Here is a 23,588-nt window from a genome sequence, read left to right as displayed (position 1 = left end):
AAAAAAATCTCAAAGCTTTGGAGTCAGACTGAATTAAAATAAAATTAAAATATTTTAATATTAAAAATTAAAATATTTTTTCCCAATTTCATGATATTACCCTTAATTTCTTCATCTGAAAGTGGAAATAACAATTCCTACCATATAGGGTTGCTCTAAGGATTAAAGGAGATAATGCTTCTAGGGAAGTGTAGATTTCAAAAGGTATATATATCCATTAATAAAATGGCAAATTCATACTGACCATTTTACACAGAGAAAGCCCTGTGTTCTCAGAGGAAGTACAGATGAATGGCCAGGAACCTGGCCCTTATAAACCTAGCAACCCAAAGAGAGAGGACCCAACCCAAAGAGAGAGGACCAAAGCATATCAAGAAAGAACTAGAAAATGTAAAATGTGTTGTAGAAAAAAATGTGATACAGGTTCAAAGAAGAGAAACATTCCTGAGATCCAGGTAAGCAACAGACTTTACTGCAGAGATTGGATGTTATGAATGATCGGATGTCATGAGCATTAGTTGGTGGGTAGAATTTCAACTGATGCAGAATGAAAAATAAAAAGTCTACTCTTTTTTCTCCTGCCTTCCTCCATTCAGTGCTGTTATTCTGGTGAGATAATCACAAGGGATCCTTTTAAGGATATTTAAAAATAATTGAAATCCTGATTCAGGGGACTTCGGGGGCCATGATTGTCATGGTGCAGTATAGGGGGAAGGGATACTGCAGTGAGTATATGCATACAAATTCATGTCTCCTTTTAAGAGGCAACCTCTCAGCTATCATGATCTCTGATTTCCAGGTCTTTCTCAAGCCCTCTGCCCCTTACACATATCTACTATGTACCATCCTGTCGCAGCCCAGTTATAACAATTCAGGGTCTGCCACACAGGGAAGCACTAATTTGCTTTATTGATAGTAAGATTTCTGAGTGGAAATAGAAGGGAGTGAATGAGGAATTACCGTGAGTAAGAAATTGACATAAACAAATATGGTAGACTGGAGGCATTGCTAGCCACAACTATTAGCTTCCTTGGATCCATGCTCTTTGCCTTGTAACTTGTAGTCTCTCATTCTGGCATGGGCTGGACTTGTGACTTGCAATGGCCAATAGAATGCAGCAGAAATGACTTTTGCTAGTTCCAAGCATAGGCTCAAGAGACTTTGTATACTTCCACTCCTTCTTCCTTCTCTTGGAACTCTGCCATCACTGCCATTGGAATAAGCTTGGACTAGCCTGCTAGAGGATCTGATGTCATATGGAGGAGAGTGCAGTGGTTCCAACTGGAGCAATCCTAGACCAGCCTACCACCAGCCAACCCTCAAACTAAAATCAGTATAGTTACCAAATGACCAGACACACACATGAGTGATGGGTCTATAACTGCCTGGAACCAATAAAACTAACCAACTAACTCATAGATTCATAAGTAATAATACATTCTTGTATTAAGCCTCTGATTTTGGGCTTGTTACACATCAAGCACTGGTAAATAACAGCAAATCACATGCATAAGGCCAGTCTATTCCAACTTTTTGTTGGGTAGTATCAACATTTTGGACAAACACAAAGCTGAGATATCCGGCACCTTGATGAATGAAAGAGCAGGTGAGGGACAGGTGTTGAGTCTGTCTCCTGGTGTTGCTGTCATTCTTGAATTATGAGGCACAAGAGGACCTTAACTCAGGATATTTAAGACCAGAAGCTGGTAGAGCTGGGCCCCTGGCCTGCTGGAGGCTGACCAGTATCTAGGGGCCAGCACTGCCATAGAGGAAACTGAGTAAACACAGACTTCTGTCTTCCCATCTTTGGCTCCTTGCAGACAATGACCAGGTTTTACTCTCTATTCCTCAGATCCCACAGGGTATCTTCACAAGGGAGGTGCTCAGTAATGTGTGCTGGCTGCATGCAGCAACACTGTACCTTCTCTTTGGAGGAGCTGAAGGGATAGAAGTGGCAGATTCATGATCACAAATAAAATCTCCTCCTTCCTGGTGAGAAGGCCCCTCCTGTGGTGTCTCTGCTTCACCTTCGCCATCTAGAGAAGCAAACACAGGAAGAAAACTCTGTCAATTATGATATACAGTGATGATCTGGGCCTCAACTGTCCAGCACTATGCCATGATCCTGCCAGCATGAAACTTAATATCTCACTGGCAGAAAAGACAGGCACATACTTTAATTTTTCTTTAAAAAAAATCATCTTCTGCTTCCAAAGAAAAGTAGACTTATATGCATAGTATAGTGGAAAGAAAACTGGATTAGGAGTTTAAAGACAGGCTTTCAAGTTATGACCTTGCCACAGTGGACCTTGAGATAAGTCATTTATTACCTCTGAACCTCATCGGTAAAATTTAATGGGCATAAGAATCACCTGGGAAGGGACACCTGGGTGGCTCAGTGGTTGAGCATTGACCTTCAGCTCAGGGCGTGATCCTGGAGACTCAGGATCGAGTCCCACATCGGGCTCCCTGCATGGAGCCTGCCTTCTCCCTCTGCTTGTGTCTTTGCCTCTCTCTCTCTCTCTCTCTCTCTCTGTCTCTCATGAATAAATAAATAAAATATTAAGAAAAAAAGAATCACCTGGGAAGTTGTTGAAATGCAGATTCTGATTCAGTAGGTCTGGGGTGAAGCTCAAAGAATCTGCATTTCTAATAGCAATGTCCCATGTAGGTCTGTTCCTGATTGTTTGAGGGCCAATTTTGAGTAAAACCTAGGACACCTAGGTTGAATTATATTCGCCAAAGACCTTGGGTCCTAGTCCCTAGAACCTGTAAATGTTACTTTGGAAAAGGGTCTTTGCAGATGTAATTAAATTAAGGATTTACAATGAGGAGATTATCCTGGATTATATAGGTGGGTCCTAGTTGCAATCATATGTATCATTAGAAGAGGGAGGCAGAGAACAGAAGAATGCAATGTGATCACAAGACGGAGATGGGACAGATGCCACCACAGCCATCAGAAGATGGAAGAGGCAGGAATCAGATACTCTTGAAGGCTGGAGCCCTGCTGATATTTTGATTTTGGCCCGGTGATACTGATTATGAATTTCCGGTCTCCATTACTGAGAAAATTAATGTGGGTTATTTTGTAGCCATTTATTATGGCAGCCACAGGAAATGAATGCACTAGTGTCTAGAAAATTTAAATGAATGGATAGTAAACATATTCTTTAGACCTCCTCTTCCTCTACTGAGGGATCCTGATTTAATTGATCTGGGATTTCACCTGGATGTCAGTTTTTTTTTAAATTCCCCAGGTGATTCTAATGTGTAGCAAGGCCTAAGAAGCATTTCTCGGTCAGGTTTTTGCCAAAAACCAAAGAGGGAGTGGAATACTCTTATGACCTAAGAGACTGCATGGTACAGCTCAAAACTCTGACTCCAAAAGTTAGGGGGGAATCCCAGTTCTGCCACTTTATGGCTTGGGGCAAGTTACTTAACTTCTCAGCCTTGTTGTCCTCATCAATAAAGCCAGGCAAAGCCAATGTCACCTACCTCACAGAGGTGTTATCTTTCTATTGCCTATTTTCTTTATGGCACTTTTCTCAACCTGTAATGCAGAGATAAAAGATGCTCCTGCCAGAACAGGATGATTTGAAGCCTTTTTTTTTTTTTTTTTTTTTTGATTAAAAGAAAGTGGGGAGAGGCAAAGAGAGAGGGAGAGAGAATCTCTCAAGCAGGCTCCCTGCTGAGTACAGAGCCTGATGCAGGACTCAACCCCCTGACCCTGAGATCATGACCTGAACAAAAATCAAGAGTCAGAGGCTTAACCGACTACACCACCCAAGTGCCCCTGAGGACTTTTTAAAAAGGTGTGGATGCCAGAAAATCACAAAGGGTTGTGTAGCTAGCTTTCCAGGGCTCACAGCAGCCAAGCTGTTTCTGTTTGGAGGCCTCCAAAATGAGGTGAGAAAGCAGTTACCAGAACCTGGGAAGAGAGGAAGTCAGGTTCATTTGGTTTCCTTACGAAGAGCAGCAACCACCCTTCAGTGGAAGGACATATCCAACCACTGGACCTGACCTCACACTCCTCCCTCCCTCATACTTCCTGCTGGGGGGTCCTCCCTGGGGAAAGGACTTGGGTTTTGTGTCAATACAGGTCAGCCTCCTGGGACCAAGAACAGGTGGAAAAGAGTGGAGAATTGATTTGGAAAGGCAAACGGAAGAGTTCTACACAGGGCTATCCTCCCTCTAAACTACCTGAGTTCATTATATACCAGAATCTAGCACAGGACCCAGTACTCAGTGGACAGTCCATCAGCATTTGTTGAGTAAATGAATGAATGGCTGATCTTGGGAGATACCCAATAACTTTGTTAGGTAACTAATTAATGGATGGGTTAGGACCATTGGGATTTTATGAAATTAAGACATAGCCACTATGCCTCAGATACGTGGATATGAGAGCCACTTTGAGAGTCTCCAAATGCTTCGTCCAGCAAAGCCTTAACTTCCCAAGCCAGGCCAAAAAGGAGAGACCAAAGTGTACTCAGTTCTATTGACTTTGTTTTGTCAGTCTCTTACAGTGGAAATCCCTGGCCAGCAGGATGAATGCTATTTACTTTCTAGGAGGGGCCTGATTCCCCTCTGCCCTGTTTGCCTTGTGGGCTAAAGACTAATCAGAATGAGCCATGGGAACCAGCTTTTCTGAAATGCCTCAGGTTGACTGATCTAAATTTCCACCAGCTTGTACTCTCCTCCTCTGTGTGGTCACTAGAGGCTCCTAACTGGAGGCTGACCCATGGAGTAGGAAAACTCAGGCTCTTGTGTAAGATTGACTTCTGCTCAGGAGCCACTTTCTCCACTTACTAGCTACGTGACTTTGGGCAAGCACTCAACCTCTCTGCACCTCTACTGTAAAACAGGGGCAAAGGATCCTACATTTCAGAGTCATGAGTGATGCATGTCAACTAAAAAGTAGCAGGGACTTATTAAGTGTGTCATAAACATCATTTTTCATGACATCCTGAAAGTAAAGGACTATCTTATTCAAACTTGTGCCCAGGATCTACTCCAGTGGCCTAATTTCTTTTTTTTTTTTAATTTTTATTTATTTATGATAGTCACAGAGAGAGAGAGAGAGAGAGGCAGAGACACAGTCAGAGGGAGAAGCAGGCTCCATGCACCAGGAGCCCGATGTGGGATTCGATCCCGGGTCTCCAGGATCGCGCCCTGGGCCAAAGGCAGGCGCCAAACAACTGCGCCACCCAGGGATCCCCCTAATTTCAAGGATGCCAGAAAAGACCTAAAAAGCCTTTCCCAATTACTCCCTGATACCTTCAATCTGACTGAACAGACAAGTACTTCTATTAAGCTTTAAGCCTTGTCCTCACTTAAAATGCCTCTCTCAGCCCATCCAAGGATGTCTTCATCGTTATTACCAACACTTTAGTATGACTAAGTTTCCACAGGTTTTTGTTGTAATACTAGGTTATTTGTGAGGGCAGGAAGTGGAGTTGGGGGAGATAGACATGTAACTACAAGACACCCATAGTGACAGCAGTGAAAAGTGGAGGAGGCAAGAAGACAAGAAGGGTGAAGATAAAGCAAACCCACTGTACCATTTTGGTTTAGAAGTGGTTCAGAAAGCTGGCCTTGAACTGGTTGTTGTCAGAGCCACTCAGCAGAAGCCTCTAGAAGACCACTACAAAACTGCCCATCGGGAGTGGTTAATCTTATTTGACTCAACAAACAGGTGTGTCTACCTGATGCCAGGCCTAGCCCCACTGACACAGTTCACACTGTAACTTGGGGATTCATTTGCTCTTTTGAAGAAGCAAGTAGCCCATTCTGAGGGCAAAAAGTCAGACATCCAGGGCTCACATCCCAATGCCACTGCCTCTGGCTCTGTGCTCCCAGTGTTGGGGGGGGATTCTGGGTCCATGTAGCCATACAGGGTCCTGCGATCTAAAGGACTTCACTGCACTTGGCTCAATACTCTGCTATTGCCATCCAGAAATTTAATAATTTCATAACAATGGCTTTGCATTTTCATTTTTCACTGTGCCCTGCTAATTTGGCAGCTGTCCTTCCCACCCTTTACTTACTCTTTCTGTATCTCAGCAAACTCACTTGCAAAAACACCCACTGGTAGGATGATGGTGGGATCAAATGAGACAATAAATGTAAAGCCTCTCCTGTAGCAGCTGCTGTCCTCACTCTTATCTTTTAAAATCTCACTGGATCCTCTCTGTGGCAGGTTGAGGTTAGCCCAGAAACTCCCATCATGCCCACTTGACAGAGGGAGAAGCTGAGAATCACAACTGTGTTGTGACTATCCTGGACCCCAAGCAAATTAGGACAGAAACGGGAGCTTGAACCTTGCCACTGCCTTCCCTTGAGGTCCTCTTCCATGGCCCACCAGGTATCCACCCCACTCCTATTGGGTCCAGTGACCAGGTGACCAGCTGCACTGGGGCGGGTGCTGTACCTGTGACCATCAGGCCCTGAAGACCCAGCAGGCAGCACACTTCCCACTTCACTCCCACAGAGGGACAGCTCCATTCTCAGCCAAAGAGGGGTTAGCTCTGTGAGACCTGTAGGCCCCAGGGTAGTGATTATCCCCACCCCCAAAGCCTCACCTTGGGCAGCCTTATTGGCTAGGATTAACCCCTTCTCTGCTTTCTTCTTCCTCTTCTTCAGCTTGAGCCCAAACATCCCTTTTCTGAAAAGAAGAAGAAAACTAAACAACACTGTAATAGTAACTTTGAGTCATTCAGAGATAGAAGGAGAAAATAAACACACACACACACACACACACACACATCACATCTCTCTCTCTCTCTCTCTCTCTCTGAGTTCTCCTGGAAGCTGACCAGCCTCCTCTTCCACCCTGGATGGGGATCAAAAGACAAGAGTCAGGATGACCCAACAAACTCTTTAGATAGCTCTGCATTGGCAGAAACCATAAAGCCCCACCAGAAATCATGGGGCCCACCTAGAACTTAAATGGGCCAGAATATGAATACAAATAGCTCCAGCTAGAATTTTGCTCTTTCTTCTCACTTACCTGTACCAGGTACTCAAAATTAATGACATCACTTAATTAGCACAACAACCCTCTTTTACCCATCATATAGATAAAAAGGCAAGACCCAGAGAGGGTAGGTAGTGTTTCTGAGGTCCCACAGCTCTGAATATCAGAACTAACTACCACAGGAACCTAGGCTCTAATCACTGGACGCCCTGAGTAGGTTCCTGTGAGCGGAGTGAACACCCTCTCTAGAGCCAGGCTCTCAGACCACTTCCTAAGGTCAAGAGACCCTGGGACTTACTGAGGACCCACCAGTGCACTGCTCAGCTGACACATGGTATGTGCCCAGAATATCAACTACTACTATTATTGTCATTAAAGCTACTTGGGGCCTCCTTCTACCCCAGGAAAGGGCCTTGCTCCTCTGTCTTGACAGACAACAGAAGCATTCTGGACACTCCTCCTGAGAGAATCCTTTTCTGGAGTTGAGGGACTGAACATTGGATGGAAGGATGGATGGACCCAGTACAGAAGAAAGTCCTGGCCTTGAGTCAGGCAGCTGGTGAGCTGGCCCTTGGAGAATGGAGAAGGAAGAACAAGGACAGAGCAGAGGGGAGGGCAGCAAACCCTCCGCAGGAACTTTCTGCAGTCCCGGAACAATGTGAGGGAAGTGTGGAAGGCCATCGAACTTATCCAGGGTGTCTACAGATATACGACTCATGAAGGGCTAAGACCAGGGGACTCCATAGCAGTCTATCTGGGCTCTGGTCCCAGTACTAACTATGCAGACTTAACCTTCTGCATGTTAGGGTCTTCACACATAAGATGAGATAAGAAATGTAAAGCATTTAGCACAGTAGCTGGAACACACTGGTTGCTCAATAAATGTTAGTTATTCTTGTTAGTATTGTAAAGGGTAAGATTAGGACCAATGAGTGGAAGCTACTAGGTGACAGAAGTTCACTCCATTTCTTTCTTTCCTTATCTGTTGACTTATTCTTTTTATGTCCTGCCTTAATTCAACTGAGGAATTAAGGAGCCCTCCACATTGGTATTGTCTGAACAGTGAAATGGATTGCATTGAGTGGGAGTGAGCTCTCTGTTCCTGGAGGTGTACAAGCAAGGCTTGGGGACCACTGGGAAAAGGATGTTGTAGAGAAAACAAACATCAGAAGATGGGGACTGGCTTATGAGATCTTGGAAATCTTTTAAAACTCCAAGATACTGTAGAATGGAAATAATGGGCTCTGGAAGCCCCCAGACATGGATGGATTAGGCAAAGCACAGTACTCCTTGAGCCTTAGTTTCCCCATGGGTATAAATCTATGGAAATAAATAATAAGGTACCTAGTTTACAGAATTATGAGGATAAAATGAGGTGAAGTAAGCAAAGCCCTGAAGGCAGTTCCTAATATATAGAAAGTGCTGGAATGTGTCCTTTCTGGAGGTACCATTTCCCCCTCTGATTTGCCATCATCTGTGATGCAAATCATTCTAAGTTTCCCAAGAATCTCAGGAGAACATACACAAGGAGGATTTCCCTCTTCTGAAATTTCTTAAAGGCAGCTTCCAGTAACTTTCCTTTTTTGAAAAGACCGTTACCAAACAGAAGGCCAAGTCCAGAACCTTCCAAACCCTGACTTGCCATTGTAGTGTCCAAAGGCTCCATGCCATGATCATTTTGTGGGATGGCCTCAGCATTCTGAGTCTCCCATTGAACAGCCAGTAACAGGTTACTGGTGAGGGCAGAGGCAGAGAGAAAACTGGGTACCCTTGCCTCTCTGGAACCGGGACCTCTGTCCTGCTGACCATTAGGGGCACTCAGGGAGTTTAAAAGATGCCGGTGTCTGGAACCATTTTCAGAGATTTGTAATTGCTTTGGAGAAGAACCAGTGCTGAGAATCCCTGCCGTAGGCACAGCTCAGACTCAGCTATCAAGGAAGCCAGAGAGCCTTCCAGTAATGCCCAATGGATTTACCACCAGCTCAGCTCTCCTGGATGGGTTGATATTTGTTCCACAAACACACAAGGTTGTTTGCCTGAAACCCTGAGTCAGTCATCAAGGGCACTCCCAGCATGATTCCCAGCATGAAAAGCCTCTTGATGAAAATTGATTTTTCCTCCTCAGCCCCGTGACATCTGCAGTAGAGAGAAGGCATGGCTCACTAGCCCAGAATAACCGTGCCACTGGCAGATTGGGCAGCAGAGAGTGAGCTGACGAGAGAAGATAGCTCACAGGCCTGCTTGTACCACTTGCTAGGTCTCGAATTTAGGACCGGATACTTAACCCAGATGAGCATGTTTCATTACCATGTGATACGAGGGCATTTCTTACCCAATTCAGAGGGAAGCATCAAAGCAGGAAACAAGGCTTGGGAAGTATAAAACATGCTACAAGCTGCTGTATTACAACATTGATGATAAGGAAATGTGCTACAATATTCCCCTAAGTTTAATACTTTTTTTAGTTTAATATTTTTTAAAACTGTATTAACTCTCTATGTGCCAGGAGCACCACTTGACACATGCTACCTCCCAGGATTCTCATAACATACCATCATGCAGACGCTGTTATTTCCCATTTTTACAAATGAGAGGTTGTCAAGGGGTTTCTAGCCAGTATATTGGGATCAGCCAATAAATTAGGAAGGAAGTTTCCAGGGCAGAGGCCATCAAACCCCTTTCCCCTACTCAGTGCTCTGAGGATTCCAGCATGGGAACCCCTCTCACTTCATAAAAAGAATGGGGCTCTCTGGTTTCAGATCACTTGAATATCCTCCCAGGGCCACCCCAAGATAAGTCAAGACACACAGAAACCCCCATACCAACCTGGTTTCCTCAGGGTGAAAGCTACCATGACTCCGATATCTGTATCCAAACAATGAGAGTGTTAAACAGTGCATGTGTTAGGCTCGCTTTAGCACATCTGTTCCAGGTGACGTCACTCCAGGAAGCCCCACAGGAGGCAGCCAGCCGGGCACATAGAAAGAAGGGCTCGACAACTAGAGTTTGGGTGTCATCTCTGCCATCTCTAACTATGCCAGTGGGGCTGGCCATGGGACTTCTCGGAGCTTTGGGCTCCTCTTCTGCAGAAAGTGGCAATAAAGTTAACTCTGCTTTTCTCATGGGATGTTATATATATGACCTCACTGAGTGCTCATGCCGAACTGTTAGGAGTTCTACAAATAACTAATTTCATCTCATGCCCATGGCTCACTGGAGCTAGGATTAAGAAATGACTCACAATTAGGGTCTCCACATGGTTTTCCAGTCGCCTCACAAAATTCCCCTTCTAGAATCACTTTTTCTACCTTCAGTGTGGAATAGAAGCAGCTCAGGCCAAGCAGCTAAACACTAAGTTAACTGAGTTGATGGGTGTGACCAGGACTAGCCTCTGCAATTCTCCTCCCACCTAAAAGGACACGGAATGCAGGTCATCCGTACACTTGAACCTCTAAACCTAGAATCATGACATCCAGTGTGGGGAAAAACAAAAAACAAAAAACAAAAAAAAATTCAATTTGTGAATTTATTTAGATGGTAAACTCTTAAAACTTGAAAATTTCTTCTTAAAAGTATGGATTTGTATATAATCGGGACTACCTCAAAGATAAAGTAAAAACAAGCTTTACCATCATTCTGAGGTTATTCATCAGAGAGCCTTGGATAAATTCCAGCTGCCCACTAAGGACTATCTGATCTTTGTTCTCATCTTACTTTTAAGACTCAGGTATACTCAGTAAAGGCAAACAATCAAATATAAAAATAGCCTTAATGTGGGTTTTGACTAAAGATTGTTAAAATATAAACCCATGTGGCCTCCTGACTTGCCAAGACTGAAATGGTTCTTCCTCTCTCCCCATTAACTTTCAATCACAATTTACCTGCCCTATATCTTTAGGATGTACTTACCCCCTATTTCTTTAGGCAATGATGCTCAACTTTGGCTCGTACATCAGACTCACATGGGGCACTTTCTAAAACTGTCTCCCACACTGTGGTCTAGATCCTACACCCAGAGAGTCTGATTTCCCTGGTCAGCAGTGAGGCCAGTGCTTGGTAATTTTCAGACTCTCAAGGTCATTCTAGTGTGCAGCAGTGTTGCAAATCCCTCTGCTTAAGTAATTAGTGCCAAAGAGCTCTCCTCCCAAAGAGAAGGTGTATGGTTTTCAAAGGAAGTTCAAAGACAAGTTTTTACCCAAAGGAGAGTGGTGAAGCTTAGGAAATTCACCAGAGCACTTGGTGAATATATTTGGTAGGTTGGACTTTATCATCCTACCCCAGCTCCTCTTCCATTCAACCTGGCAATTAGCCCACCAAATTGGTAGCCTTCTCTATTATGCATAGGATCAGTTCTCTATTGGGGTCCAAAGTGTCCCAGACAATGGCCTCAATAGATTGAGCCTAGCTCTCAATCTCACAGGAACCAGTTTGCTCTGGCCTACTGCGATTTGCAATCTTTCACCTCGTTGCAGCAGTAAATGAATGTTTCTCTGTTAAGCCCTGCTTTGTACATTCCAGCCTCAGTGGCCATCATAAGGAGATTCAAATATTACTGACTCCACAGTCAGTCCCTGAGAACCTCAATATTGCACCTGCAAGAATCAGCTGAGTCTAGGAAATGCACCTCCAAAGATGCTAATGAATCCCTCCTCCTGTGGTTTCTCTGGACCAAGGATGACTCAGGGATAATTAGGAGCCACATCCTGTAGAGCTGAACTGGTTCAGCCAGCCTCTGACAGCCCTTCAGACAGCTTTGCCAAATGTTTAAGGGCAAGGTGGTAGAAAGATGGTAGGACTGCCCCCAGGAAAAGGGGACTTTTCCCTCAAATGCATCTCGATTGCAACATGCCAACAGGGCCCAATACTGACACCTTTTTCAATCTGTGGCCACTGGCCTCCAACCTCTCCTCCTCCTCCTCTATAGCTGAGATCAGCATGACCAGCCTGGTTAGAGTGCCAGGGAAGCACAGAAATAAATATTGGCAGGTGGTACAGTTAGAGCTGCAGAATTCTTCCCAGCCCCAAACTTTCTCTTGCCTGGGCCCCTATGAAAATGAAAATGTTCATTTGTCTTATTCCATCCTCTTTATATCCAGGCTAATTAGAGCCCTGATCTCAGTTCTCCTAAAGATAAAAGAATCAACTTCTAATCCAAAAATAGACTACTTGCAGCTTCCCAACATTTGGAACAAGCAGCTCTCTCTCTCTTTCCCTGTGTCTCAGCATTAAGGAGTCTTCGAACGCTTACTCTTCCCAGGCTTTCTCTTTATCTTTATTTCCAGAACCTTCCTCTTTCCATATATTACTTGATTACCTTTGGGCAGAATGGTCAGAGTATGGCATCTATTCTTTGAGTTTCCTCTCTTGGGTTGGGTTAAGGTCCAGAATTCCTATTCCCATGTGGTCTTGGGTTTACCTTGTCACAGAATATTTTATTCTACTTTCTGCCCCTAATGTCAAGTGGAAGAAGTCACTGATGCAGGGCTTCTCCTCCCTGCAGCTAGACAGTGACTTCATTTGATTTTCAGTCAAAGATCTGGAAACCTATCTGGACTCCAGTCCATACAGCTTCCTTCAATCTAGCTTTACCAGCAATAGGTGTAATATTCTGATCCCTATTTGATGTGTAAGCCTATGTCTCAATGGGTTTTGAATATAACAGGGAAAGAGAAGGGCTTGGTTATAACCTCAGGGATGCCAATACAGTAACGTTTAACGATATTGTCACAAATGAGAGTCATTAATTCCATGATGGGTAAAGAAACGACCTAAGAAATTCCTTCTGAACCTCATTTTTTGGTGTCACAGACATTGAAGACAGAAGGATGGGTGCTATATTAAATAGCTGCCTTTGCTGTAGGGTCTCGGAGCCTTTAATAATACTGATGTTCATTGTGACTCTCCAAGGAGATGGCACAGCATTAAGATTTTCCTAAATTGACTTGACCACACCCTTATCACAAAACACCTAATAACATCTTAAAGAATACTCTGTGCAACACCTAAAGAAAGAGAGCCTTGGCAATCTTTGGTGCTCTCTTCTCTTTTGAAACTCTTATGAGGTGAGCAGTGGTTAAGTAAGAACCACTGAGGAAACAGGAGAGCCCAGCACATCCCTTCTCTGCATCCATTCATATGTTTCCTGTTGTAGAGCAGCAGCTAACCAGTCTTCCTGTTTCTATTCTCTCTCCTTCCTGCAAACTAGTCTCCATTCTATAGCCACCTTTGCAAAACAGAAGAGCAGAGAGCTTTCTTAACATGATAAAGAAAACCTCCAAAACCCCCTAGAGTTCATGTCCTATCAATAGCAAATATTGACAGACTTCTCCCTAAGATTTAAAGAAAAAAATGAGACAAGGATGTTCACTAACACCCTTTCTATTCAATGTTGTGCTGGAGGCCTTTACTAGGTCAATAAAGTTTGACTCTGAATTACTAAGCGAATTTAGCAGAGTATCTAGAAACAAGGTAAATAAAAAAAAAAAAGTCAAGTGTACCTCTCTGCACCAAAAACAAAGAATTATAAACTAAAACTGTAAATAAAAAGTATTATAACAGTATCAAAAATTTAAAACTTAGGAATCATTCTAAAAAAATTGACCTCTGGGGGTTCACCACCTAAAAGACTCCAAATCCCTTTCCCTTGATAGTGTTTGAAATATATGATTAAAGACAAAATTTAAAAAAAAAAAAAAACAGAAAACAAAAAACAAAACAAAAAAAATTGACCTGTGGGGGAACCTGGGTGGTTCAGTCAGTTAAGCCATCTGCCTTCAGCTCAGGTCATGATCTAGGGAATCCTGGGATCCTACTCAGTGGGGAGTCTACTTCTCCTTCTCCCTCTCCCACTCCCCACCACTTGTGCTCTCTTTCTCTCTTCTGTTCTCTCTCACAAATAAATAAAATCTTTTTTAAAAAATTGACCTCTGTGTGGAATTGTTGAATCACTATATTGTACACCTGAAACTAATAAAAGAGTGTTTGTTAAAAAAATTTTAAGTAAAATTAAAACATTTTTTTAATTAAATAAACATTAAAAATTGACCCCTACACTGGAAATTACAAAAAAAAAAAAAAAAAAAAAAAAGATAAATTGAAGGATATTCCATACTCATGGACTAGAAAATGCAATACTGGAAAGATGTCAAACTTCCCCAACTTGATTTGGAGATGTTTATTTATTATTTCCACTTTGTGAAATTTTTTGAGTTAGACATTTATGATTCACTTGTGTTTTTGTGTATATGTCATGTTCCAACAAAATGTTTAACTTTTAAAAAGCATTGATTCAAGGAAGGACCCAAAATCCTCGCTTTGGGAATCAACTCAGCCACTTACTAATTACATGTGACCTCGAGCAAATCCTTAATTGTTCTGCACCTCAGTTTCTTCATCTGTAAGATGCCTCTTGTAAATAAAATAAGTTACACTCTTCTTACAGGGCTGTCATGATCAAATAATATAAAAAATGCAACATTCTGCCTGAGGTGCTATGACTTGCACATGCTAATTAAATTAAAAAACAAGATCTACATTCTATGAATATCCCATAGCTCTCCACAATACAGGCTCAGCCCGCCAATTCAGCACTTGACACCCCCAAACTCTGTCCATTAGCCCAAATGACTTTCTGAATTCATCACACTCTTGCCCATGAAACTTTCTTACATTCAGGCCACCCATTGCAGATGACTTCTCTCACCTACCTACCTACCAACACCATATCTTTCAGGCCCAGCTTAGCGACCTACTTTTATATAATGGGTTCTCCAGTTTCGCAAGGAGGAACAAGTCACTCAGTCCTCTGGATTTCCAGCACTTTGTTTTTATCCTTATTATTGCCTTTATCACATGGGTCATAATAGTTACTTGAAAAAGATCATTCTCTCTCATTACGTGCTGAGATTCCGAAGCCAGTAACCATGTCTAGTTTATGTCTGTACCTTCAGTGATCAGCATAATGCCTGGTACAGAGTAGGGCTTGATGACCCTTGGACACATGGATGGACAGACGGACAGACAGAGCATAGATACAGAAAGCTCCCTAAAAATTCACTGGAGGTTCTTAGGCTGTCTTCAAAGATGTATCATATTGGACAGAAAGGAGCTAAGGCTATTCTAAGACTATCTCTTCATGGCTAGCTGAATGCTTTTCTTTCTAGACCACAACGAGATTGAGCCAATATTTGGTTACCCATTGTATAAGGTATAATTTATTCAGTGTACTCATCCATTTTATTATCATTATTCCAAGTGTTCTGGAACAGTCAGAATAGCTATTGTCCCTTAGGTATGTAGAATAAGCCAGGCATTGGGTTAAGGTTCTATATACAGTTTTTTAAATTTAGTCTTCCCAACAACCATCTGATAGAAGGATTCAATCTCCCTTTGGGATGCAGAAATTGAAGTCTAAAAGGTTAAGCAATCTAAAGGTTAAGTATCCCTTAGATCCCACAGCCATAAGCTGCAATTGAATTCTGGCCTGGCCGACCTCCACTCTATGCTACCTCCCAAATATCAGTCAGAGCCACAGTTTTTCAAGCACTGAATAAGAGGTAAATATTGTGCAATCCTCACCTCCCAGATGCCGAACATCACAGCTCAGAGAGGTTTGGTAACTTGCCTACAGCCACATAGCAGTCTTGTCACCAAAGCTCATGCTCTGAGCTCTCCCCTCTCAGTTTGGGGCCTCCCCTCTGGCGGCTCAACTCTCTAAGAACAAGCAGAGGAGCAACAACAGTGGCATCCCTGTGGGCTTCCAGAGGCTCGAATCCAGCAGAGGGTGTAGTGAAGCTCAGCAATAAGAACCCAAGCCTCACCTTGACCAGCGAGGGCTCCTAATAGTGCCCAGAAGCACTCGTACTCACTAACTTCTTGGAACCGAGGCAGTTCAGTGGGGCACGAGGCACAGTGTCCAGCACTAGTCTTGGGAAGACGGAAGCTTCTCTCTAGAATGCAGCGACCAAGGCAAGTAGGCACAAGGCTGCCCCATTGTGAGGGGCAGGTGCCTCCTGGGAAATGTCTTTCCACGTGTGTCCACCAGCAGCTCCCTATCTCTGTTTGAACTTCAGGCCCTCCTTAAGGCTTGGCTGCCAGAGCCCAAGACTCTGATCAGCAAACACAGCAGCTCAAAGCAGGTCCTGAGAGGAGGGGCCATTGACGTGTTTTGTTCCAAGTCAGGTAGCCCAGATGGAACAGGACTCAGAAGAACTCCAGCTCCAGACGGTGCCAAAGCCCTGAGTCCCTTCCAGCCACCATCCAGCCAACCAGCCTGGCCTTTTAATCTTTCACACTACCCCCTGCTCACTTATAATACATCCGTTGTTCACTTAATATAAGAATAATAGTTAACATTTATTAAATACTTTACTTAGGGCTAGTTCTAGATGCCTTTACAAATATTAACCTATTTAAGACCCACAACAGCCCTCAGGTAGAAACTGTTATTGTGTCCAATGTGTGGATGGCAAAACTGAGCCACGGAGTGGTCAGTAGTTCCCAGGATTTGAACTGAAGCCACCCTGACTCAGAGCCTGTGCTCTCAGGCCTACTGGCTTGCTGCCTCTGTGGCATTTCACTGGGACTTGTGTCCCGATGCTATTTCAGAGAGGTCAAGTTTATAAAGGAGAAAAATGAATAAAATTAAAAAAGAAGAAATTTTGGTGTCAAATGCCTTGGAACCTTTGCCTTTAGTGGGTTGAATGTTGGCGCCCCAAAAGACATACCCACATTGTAGAAAATGTGAATATGCCCTTATTTGCAAAAAAGAATCTTTGCAGATGTAAATTAAGTTAAAGATCTTGAGAGGAGGCCATTTTGGGTTATCTGAGTGGTGCCTAAATTCAGTAAGAAAACTTTCCTCACAAGAAGCAGAAAAGACACACGGAGAAGGCCATGTGGAAACAGAGACAGAGATGGGAATGATGTGGACAAAAGACAAGGAACTTGGCGCCACAGGAAGTAGAGAGAGGCAAGGAAGGATCCTTCCCTGGAGCCTTCAGAGGGAGCACGGTCCCATCAACACCTTGATTTTAGACCTCTGGCCTCCAGACCTGTGAGAAGATAGATTTCTATAGTTTTCAGCCTCCAAGTGTGTGGCCATTTGTTATGGCAGCCCTAGGAAACCGGCACCCTACTCTTTGTCACTTCCTCTTTTGCATATCAGCACCAGGGGAAAGGAAGGGATGTTGGCTCACTCCACCGAGCACGTAATGGCGAGGGCTGGGACGTTAGGGCCTGTGGGCGATCCAGTGGTGTAAGAGCCTTTAAGGTGTGGACACCGAGGGAAGAAGGCCATCCCTAATATGGGGCAGGGGGTGAGGGTTAAGCAGGTTAAATAGGAGCTCACAAGGCAGCATCATTCAAAATGTGCAACTGAGGGCTCATTGTCCCCAAAGAAATGAGCCTTGGCTTGGGGACTCACAGAGAGCAGCTCTCCCATCCATTTTGGATCATGGGAGATCTGATCCCAATCAGAAGCAAAGGTCGGTCATCAGAAGGCAGTGAGTCCCAGCCTCACACGCCACAGATGGGGAAAGCCAAGGCCACAAAGCTGAAGTCGTCTGAGGTGGCACCGCTAGTCATGGCCCTGTCAGAACTGGACCTGGGAGATCCCTGGGTGGCTCAGCGATTTAGCGCCTGTCTTTGGCCCAGGGTGCAATCCTGGAGTCCTGGGATCGAGTCCCACATCGGGTTCCTGGCATGGAGCCTGCTTCTCCCTCTGCCTGTGTCTCTGCCTCTCTCTCTCTCTCTCTCTCTCTCTCTCTATGTCTATCATAAATAAATAAATAAATAAATAAATAAATAAATAAATAAATCTTTAAAAAAGAACTGGAACCTGTCTCTAGACCCCTAATCCTTCCAAAGGGACCAAACCTCCTCCTCTCATCTGATCCCCTCTCACAAAGATCCTGCGGCAGCTCTCAGCAGAGCTAAGCAGCCCTGAGCCCAAAGCATGCTCCAGCTGAAGTTCACATCCCTTCTCCTAAAATTTACACTTATCTCTCCTTGTTTACAGAGTGATACCCTCCCCCTGAGGCGCTTGTGTCTCACTCGGATAGCAGAGCACATCGTGACAGCAGACACCATCTGGCTGCACAGGAGACTCTCCGCAGCAAAGGTAGGCTGGTTGCTCATTGCAGGGAGATGCCAAGTCAACACCCATGCTCGCAGCCTCATTTCTCCGCTGCATCTCCGGCTGCTTGCTGTCTGCCCCAGCCACACCATCTTCCCTCAGTGACTTGATGGGACCACGCCTCTCCCTCTGGATCTTTGCACCTGCTCCTCTCATATCTGTCATCCACATGCCTTCACTCACCTCTGTTGGTTTCACATTGTCCCCTCCTCCAGGGTCACAATGTCACTTTGTCAGAGGCCTTTCCCCAGGTTCAGCAGATCCCCGGGTTCTTAGTGCTTTTTCTTTTCATAACGTATCCTTGTTTCTAATTTTACTTTTATGTGATTCGTTTTCATTAGTGTTTATCACTGTCATTAGATAAAAGGTCCCATTAGGGTTGGAACTCTGTCTAGCTGCTTCACCATGTTCTCCCCAGCACCTTGCATACAGTACACACATGTAATTCGTTCATTGCTTCACTCCATAAACATTTAATGAGCAAAATGCTGAGCCAGTGAAAGGAAATGTGCAAAGAAGGAATAGAGAAAACCACCAGCAGCCCTAGGAGAGGGGAGTCAAACAGATGAGCTACGGTCGACTCTAAGAAATTACCCAGTAAGAAATCACCTTTGCTACCTCACTTACCCTCTTTCCTGTGCTTGCTTCTTAACCATTTAGGCCTGACCAGTACTTTGCCACAGGATGAGTTGGCCAAACTCAAAGCAGTCACTAATGTCACTGGTAAACAGTCCTGGGAAATGAACTTCAGGGGAGTGATGCTGTACAATTATCTAGAATGAAGTCGGGGAATTATCTTCACAATTCAATTAGCTTCAGAGTTATTTTAGAAATGCAAAAGAGAGAATATGTTGCCAAGCAAGAAGGTTGAGCAACTCTCTTCCAGCCCTCTCCACTCTGGGAAGAATAGAACCCTGATCATGAAGCTGCTATTATTGGTTCCAGATATAAGCACAGATCAGATCAACAGGAATCATCCCCCACCCTCCCGCATGCTCTGCCTTCTGCCATGTGGTCTGTTGCCAGAGGAAATACATTGCCGTGTCTGCAATCATTATCCCACGTACAGTCAGAGTCATGGACTGTTTCCTTGGAGAACTCACAACACTCGTTATCGTGATTCAACAAACATTTACTCAGTATCTATTGAGGATGCCCAGCATGGTAGTAGGCTTGTGGGAATTTCAGATCAGTGATGGCAAGACAATGACAATCTAGCAACTAATATACTTGAAAAGCTTACAGCTAATAAATATATTAATATTTATTAGCCATAATAAATAATAATAATAAATATCTTCTCTATTTCTAGAATACTTCATAGAATGGAAACAGCTTTCATATGTGGCTATGTGTGACAGCAGCTCTTTGAGGCAGAAGGACAGATCTGTCATCCCCCGCCTCATTTAGTAGATTAACCCATTAGGTTCCAGAGGCCTTGACTGATTCACTCAAGGTTGCTTGGCTAACAAGGAGCACAACTAGAAATCGTGGCAGTCGTGAAAAAGTGCCACTCAGAGCTCCAGCAGTAGGAGGTGATGTTAACTGACAGCACCAGTTGTGCCACACTGAGGCCACACTGCCTATGGACTACTCCCAGCTAATGACTAATCACAATGAGAAAACTAATTCAGGCCCTTTCTGCAGGACTCAGAACTCTTCCAGTGGATGACTTGGGCCACAAGAAGATTCTCCCTCCAATTTCCCTTCCTTTCTGCTGTCACAGATGTCACACCTGTATCGTGGTCCAAAGACCTTGCTTCCTCCTACTCCTACCTCTTGATCCTTCCCGTGTATTTCTTCAAATAAATCTTGAGCAGGCCAATGCTATCTTGGAATCTGCTTTCTGGAGGACCCAGCCTACCAGAACTTGAATCCAGACCTTGTTATTCACAAATGGACCTCCACCGATAAAGATTTCATTTTAAAATACATTTGGAGGGCAGCTCGGGTGGCTCAGCAGTTTAGCACCGCCTTCAGCCCAGGGTGTGATCCTGGAGACCCGGGATTGAGTCCCATGTCAGGCTTCATGGAGCCTGCTTCTCCCTCTGCCTGTGTCTCTGCCTCTTTCTCTCTCTCTCTCTCTCTCTCTCTCTCTCTATCTCTAATGAATAAATAAATAAAATCTTTAAAAAAAAAAGAATAAAATACATTTGGAAAGTACGGGAGTAAACCCAGTTTTACCCAACTTCCTAGATTCAACAAAATACTAGTGTGTATTTGACTCCTCAAAAGTACAAAGTACCACAGAATCTAGTGACTCTCAAATTGATTTGACAAGAATTTTTATCCAGTTCTCCCAAATTAGAGACTAGAATGTTGGTTTTCCACAGACCACAATTTGGGAAATGCTGTTAAGCCCCATTCTCCAACAAATAAATACCTTCTTTCCTTGGCATTGCTAAAAAGCCTCAAAATGGTGGTTTGATCTCTTTTCTTTTGCTACTCTCAAATATATGTGCAATAATACTGTAAAAAATAGGCCGAAAAAGCCACCCAGGCAACCCTCAAATGATGTAATCTTCCTTGGAAGAATAGGAAATTAATTATCCTCTACATTAAAGCTCTATTCCTGTTTTTAGAAATGGTCTGATTTTAATTAATTATATAATTTTATATTTTTTATTTTATTTATTCATGAGACACAAGCAGAGAGAGAAACAGGCTCTCCACAAGGAGCCTATTGTGGGACTCGATCCTAGGTCCCCAGGATCACTATCTGAGCCAAAGGCAGAAAGAAGCTCAACCACTGAGCCACCCAGGCATCCTGATTTTAATGATTGAAAATAGGTTTAACTTCAAGAGATGGGTAAAATGAAAAGCTTTGAAACATAAGCAATGGATACTAATTGTCTACAGGTTTTAATATTGGACCTATTATTACTGCAGGCATTTCTTAGTGAATTCACATGAAAAGGATTCCACTCAATGTCAAAAATCAGTGGTTGGACTTTTGTGATTCAATACTTGTATGAAAAGGGAACAATCCAATGATACAAATTTTTCTACAGCTTTTCTATAAAATTCCTGGTACTGGGAAAGCTCAGCATGTTTGAAGCTTAGTGGAAAAATGCATTTCTGTGTACCAAGGAGGTGTTCCTTGTGTAAACAGCTAGATGAGAGTCACTTGAAAGAGTAAACTGAGGTCACTTCAGGGGCAAGAGACCTAAAAATGAGTCTATATGAGATTCAATCTTTAACTTCACAGGTTTTCCTTCTTCTCCCTCTTTGAGATGTACAGTAATGAAAACATGTTCTTGGTAAGATGCAGTGGGGGGAACCAATTGCTTTTTTTTGTCACCCACTAGGTAATAGACAAATACCATAGCAGGCACCTTATGAATGTGTCATTTAACCCTCCTAATCTTGGAGGTAAGTAGGACTATTACCAATTTCTTTTTAGATGAAGAAACAGAGGCCCAGGGAAGGTAAGCTCAAGATCATAGGCATTGCAAGTGACATTTCTTAACATCTCTTAGAATTATGTTTCTGTCATCTCTTAGTTCTTTTCTTCTTTCCCATAAGAAGTTTCCAAAAGTTCCCCTCTGTAACTTTTCAACAAGACCTTTAAAATAATTTGATAGTAGAAAAAATTTTCTAAAACAGGAAAAGTAAGGCAAATTCATTATTACTAAATATTTGTTGAAAGGGCAGTTATATTAGTCTTGTATTACTGATCAGTTATCCAGATTGGGCCATAAGCAGACACAAAAGAACCAGAAAGAATTAAATGCCTTTCCTAAAGTTGCTAATATTCTAGAAGGAAAAATGAAAAGCATTAATAAAGCTATATTATATATATACAATTACAGTATTATAAATGTTAATGATTAAAACATCATTAACATCTATTAACATTTATATGAATACATGTATTAACACATATAACACTGCTTCCTATCTATTTCCCAACTTGGGTGGCAAGGGCGCTATAGCTTTGGTAGTATCTGCTCATCTTTGTGCCCACAGAGTTGGAAAGCCTGGGCTGAGCTTGCCTGTGACCCTCATAGGCCTTCTCTCAGGGGTCAGGACATTCCAGAACCATGTGACCTCAACCCTTAGTCGCTCAGCAATCTGGAAGGTGACTTGTCATAAAAGTGATGGATGAAAGGATTTAAATTCAAGTCAGAGTTGAGATGCTCGTAGCAGGGGCAGAAGGCCAAACTCACACAGGGAAAGACAGCCTGCTGAGGCCACAAGGAGGGAATAGCAATAGGGCTTCAAAAGCTATGAATCAATAGAAGTCACAATTTAGTAAAGGAGTAGAAAGAAATTAATTGGTAGTGGTAGCAGTAGTCAAAGAAGAGACAAAGGGGCTGAGTCTACATATGACCAAGCAAGAAAGAATGAAAGGATGCCTGGTACTCAGGGGGATTCTGGGATAATCGGACCTCTTGAGTAGTATACCAGTTGAATTCAGAACAGTATACCAGTTCCTAAACAATGTTCCCATCCCAAGAGTGGAGCTATACTAAGGTTTCTGCTCACCTACAAGGCTACCTGCTGGAATCCATTCCACATGTAACAATAATCATAATCAGAATGGTAATTATTAATTTGAACATTAATGAGATGCCAGGAACCGTGACATTTTTATATTCTTATTTTATTTCATCCTCAAAACAACTCTGTAAGGTAGCTACTATTATCCCTGTTTTACAGACAAGGAAACAGATACAGAGAAGTTAAGTGATTTATCTGGAATCAACCACCCTACAGGTGATGGAGCCAAGATGTGCCCCCCATACCTTTGCTCTTAACTTCCACACTTCCTTGTTTCATTCTCCCATATTTAGTGTATCCATAGAATAAAATTCCCTTACTGGGGGGGCTAACCTGCATGTTATTTTGGTCTGTGCAATCTCAAAGAACCCAAATCACACTAACACTGAACCACACAGGAGAATCATCACAAAAACTGGCTGCAGGACAAGTTTCTTTTTGGAAAGTACTGTCATTTTGTGAAAGATCCAGAGAAACAGGACACCCTCATGCAACTATTGCTGCACAGCAAAAAGTAGATGATTTCAATCCCAAGTGCCTATAATATTCTGATAGACTGAGGGCACATCTGAAAGGATTACCATCACCATCACCCTCAATGTCTTCCCAAGCACCCAGAAAGTTCCTGGAGACAGACAAGATACAGTTAATTTTTCTTGCCCCCATCATCCCATCCAGTGTAAGTATCCAATTAATAATATACAGCATGCACTGAAAATTTTTTAAAATGCAGAATGTACACTGGAGAAAGCTTAGCAATTCAGTCCAACGCCTTCCCTCTGCAGGAAAAGCTGAGGGCCAGGTCAGCCCCAGTCACACAGATCAAACTTGGATCAGACTTGGAGTGGACCCCAAGACCCTTGCCTGTCAATCTAGCACTGCTTCTACTTGATCATATGGTCTTTTTTCTTGAATGGAAGAGTGTTTTTTAAAAATTGTTATTTGGATTAGACTATTTCTTGGTTCAGTCAA

At 43.2% G+C, this 23,588-nt stretch overlaps 1 protein-coding gene across 1 annotated transcript in view; it reads right to left on the bottom strand.

The window, feature by feature from the left end:
* Positions 1–23,588, bottom strand: part of FER1L6 (fer-1 like family member 6) — a 155,533-nt gene that overhangs the window by 113,618 nt on the left and 18,327 nt on the right. The window contains 3 exon segments of the mRNA XM_038555452.1: positions 1,922–2,036; positions 6,585–6,667; positions 9,806–9,844. Of these exon segments, the coding sequence (XP_038411380.1) occupies positions 1,922–2,036; positions 6,585–6,667; positions 9,806–9,844 (237 nt within the window).

This window comes from Canis lupus, chromosome 13 (assembly GCF_011100685.1).
Source record: "Canis lupus familiaris isolate Mischka breed German Shepherd chromosome 13, alternate assembly UU_Cfam_GSD_1.0, whole genome shotgun sequence".
NCBI classification, from domain to species: domain Eukaryota; kingdom Metazoa; phylum Chordata; class Mammalia; order Carnivora; family Canidae; genus Canis; species Canis lupus.
This window is presented reverse-complemented; position numbering and strand designations above follow the sequence as displayed.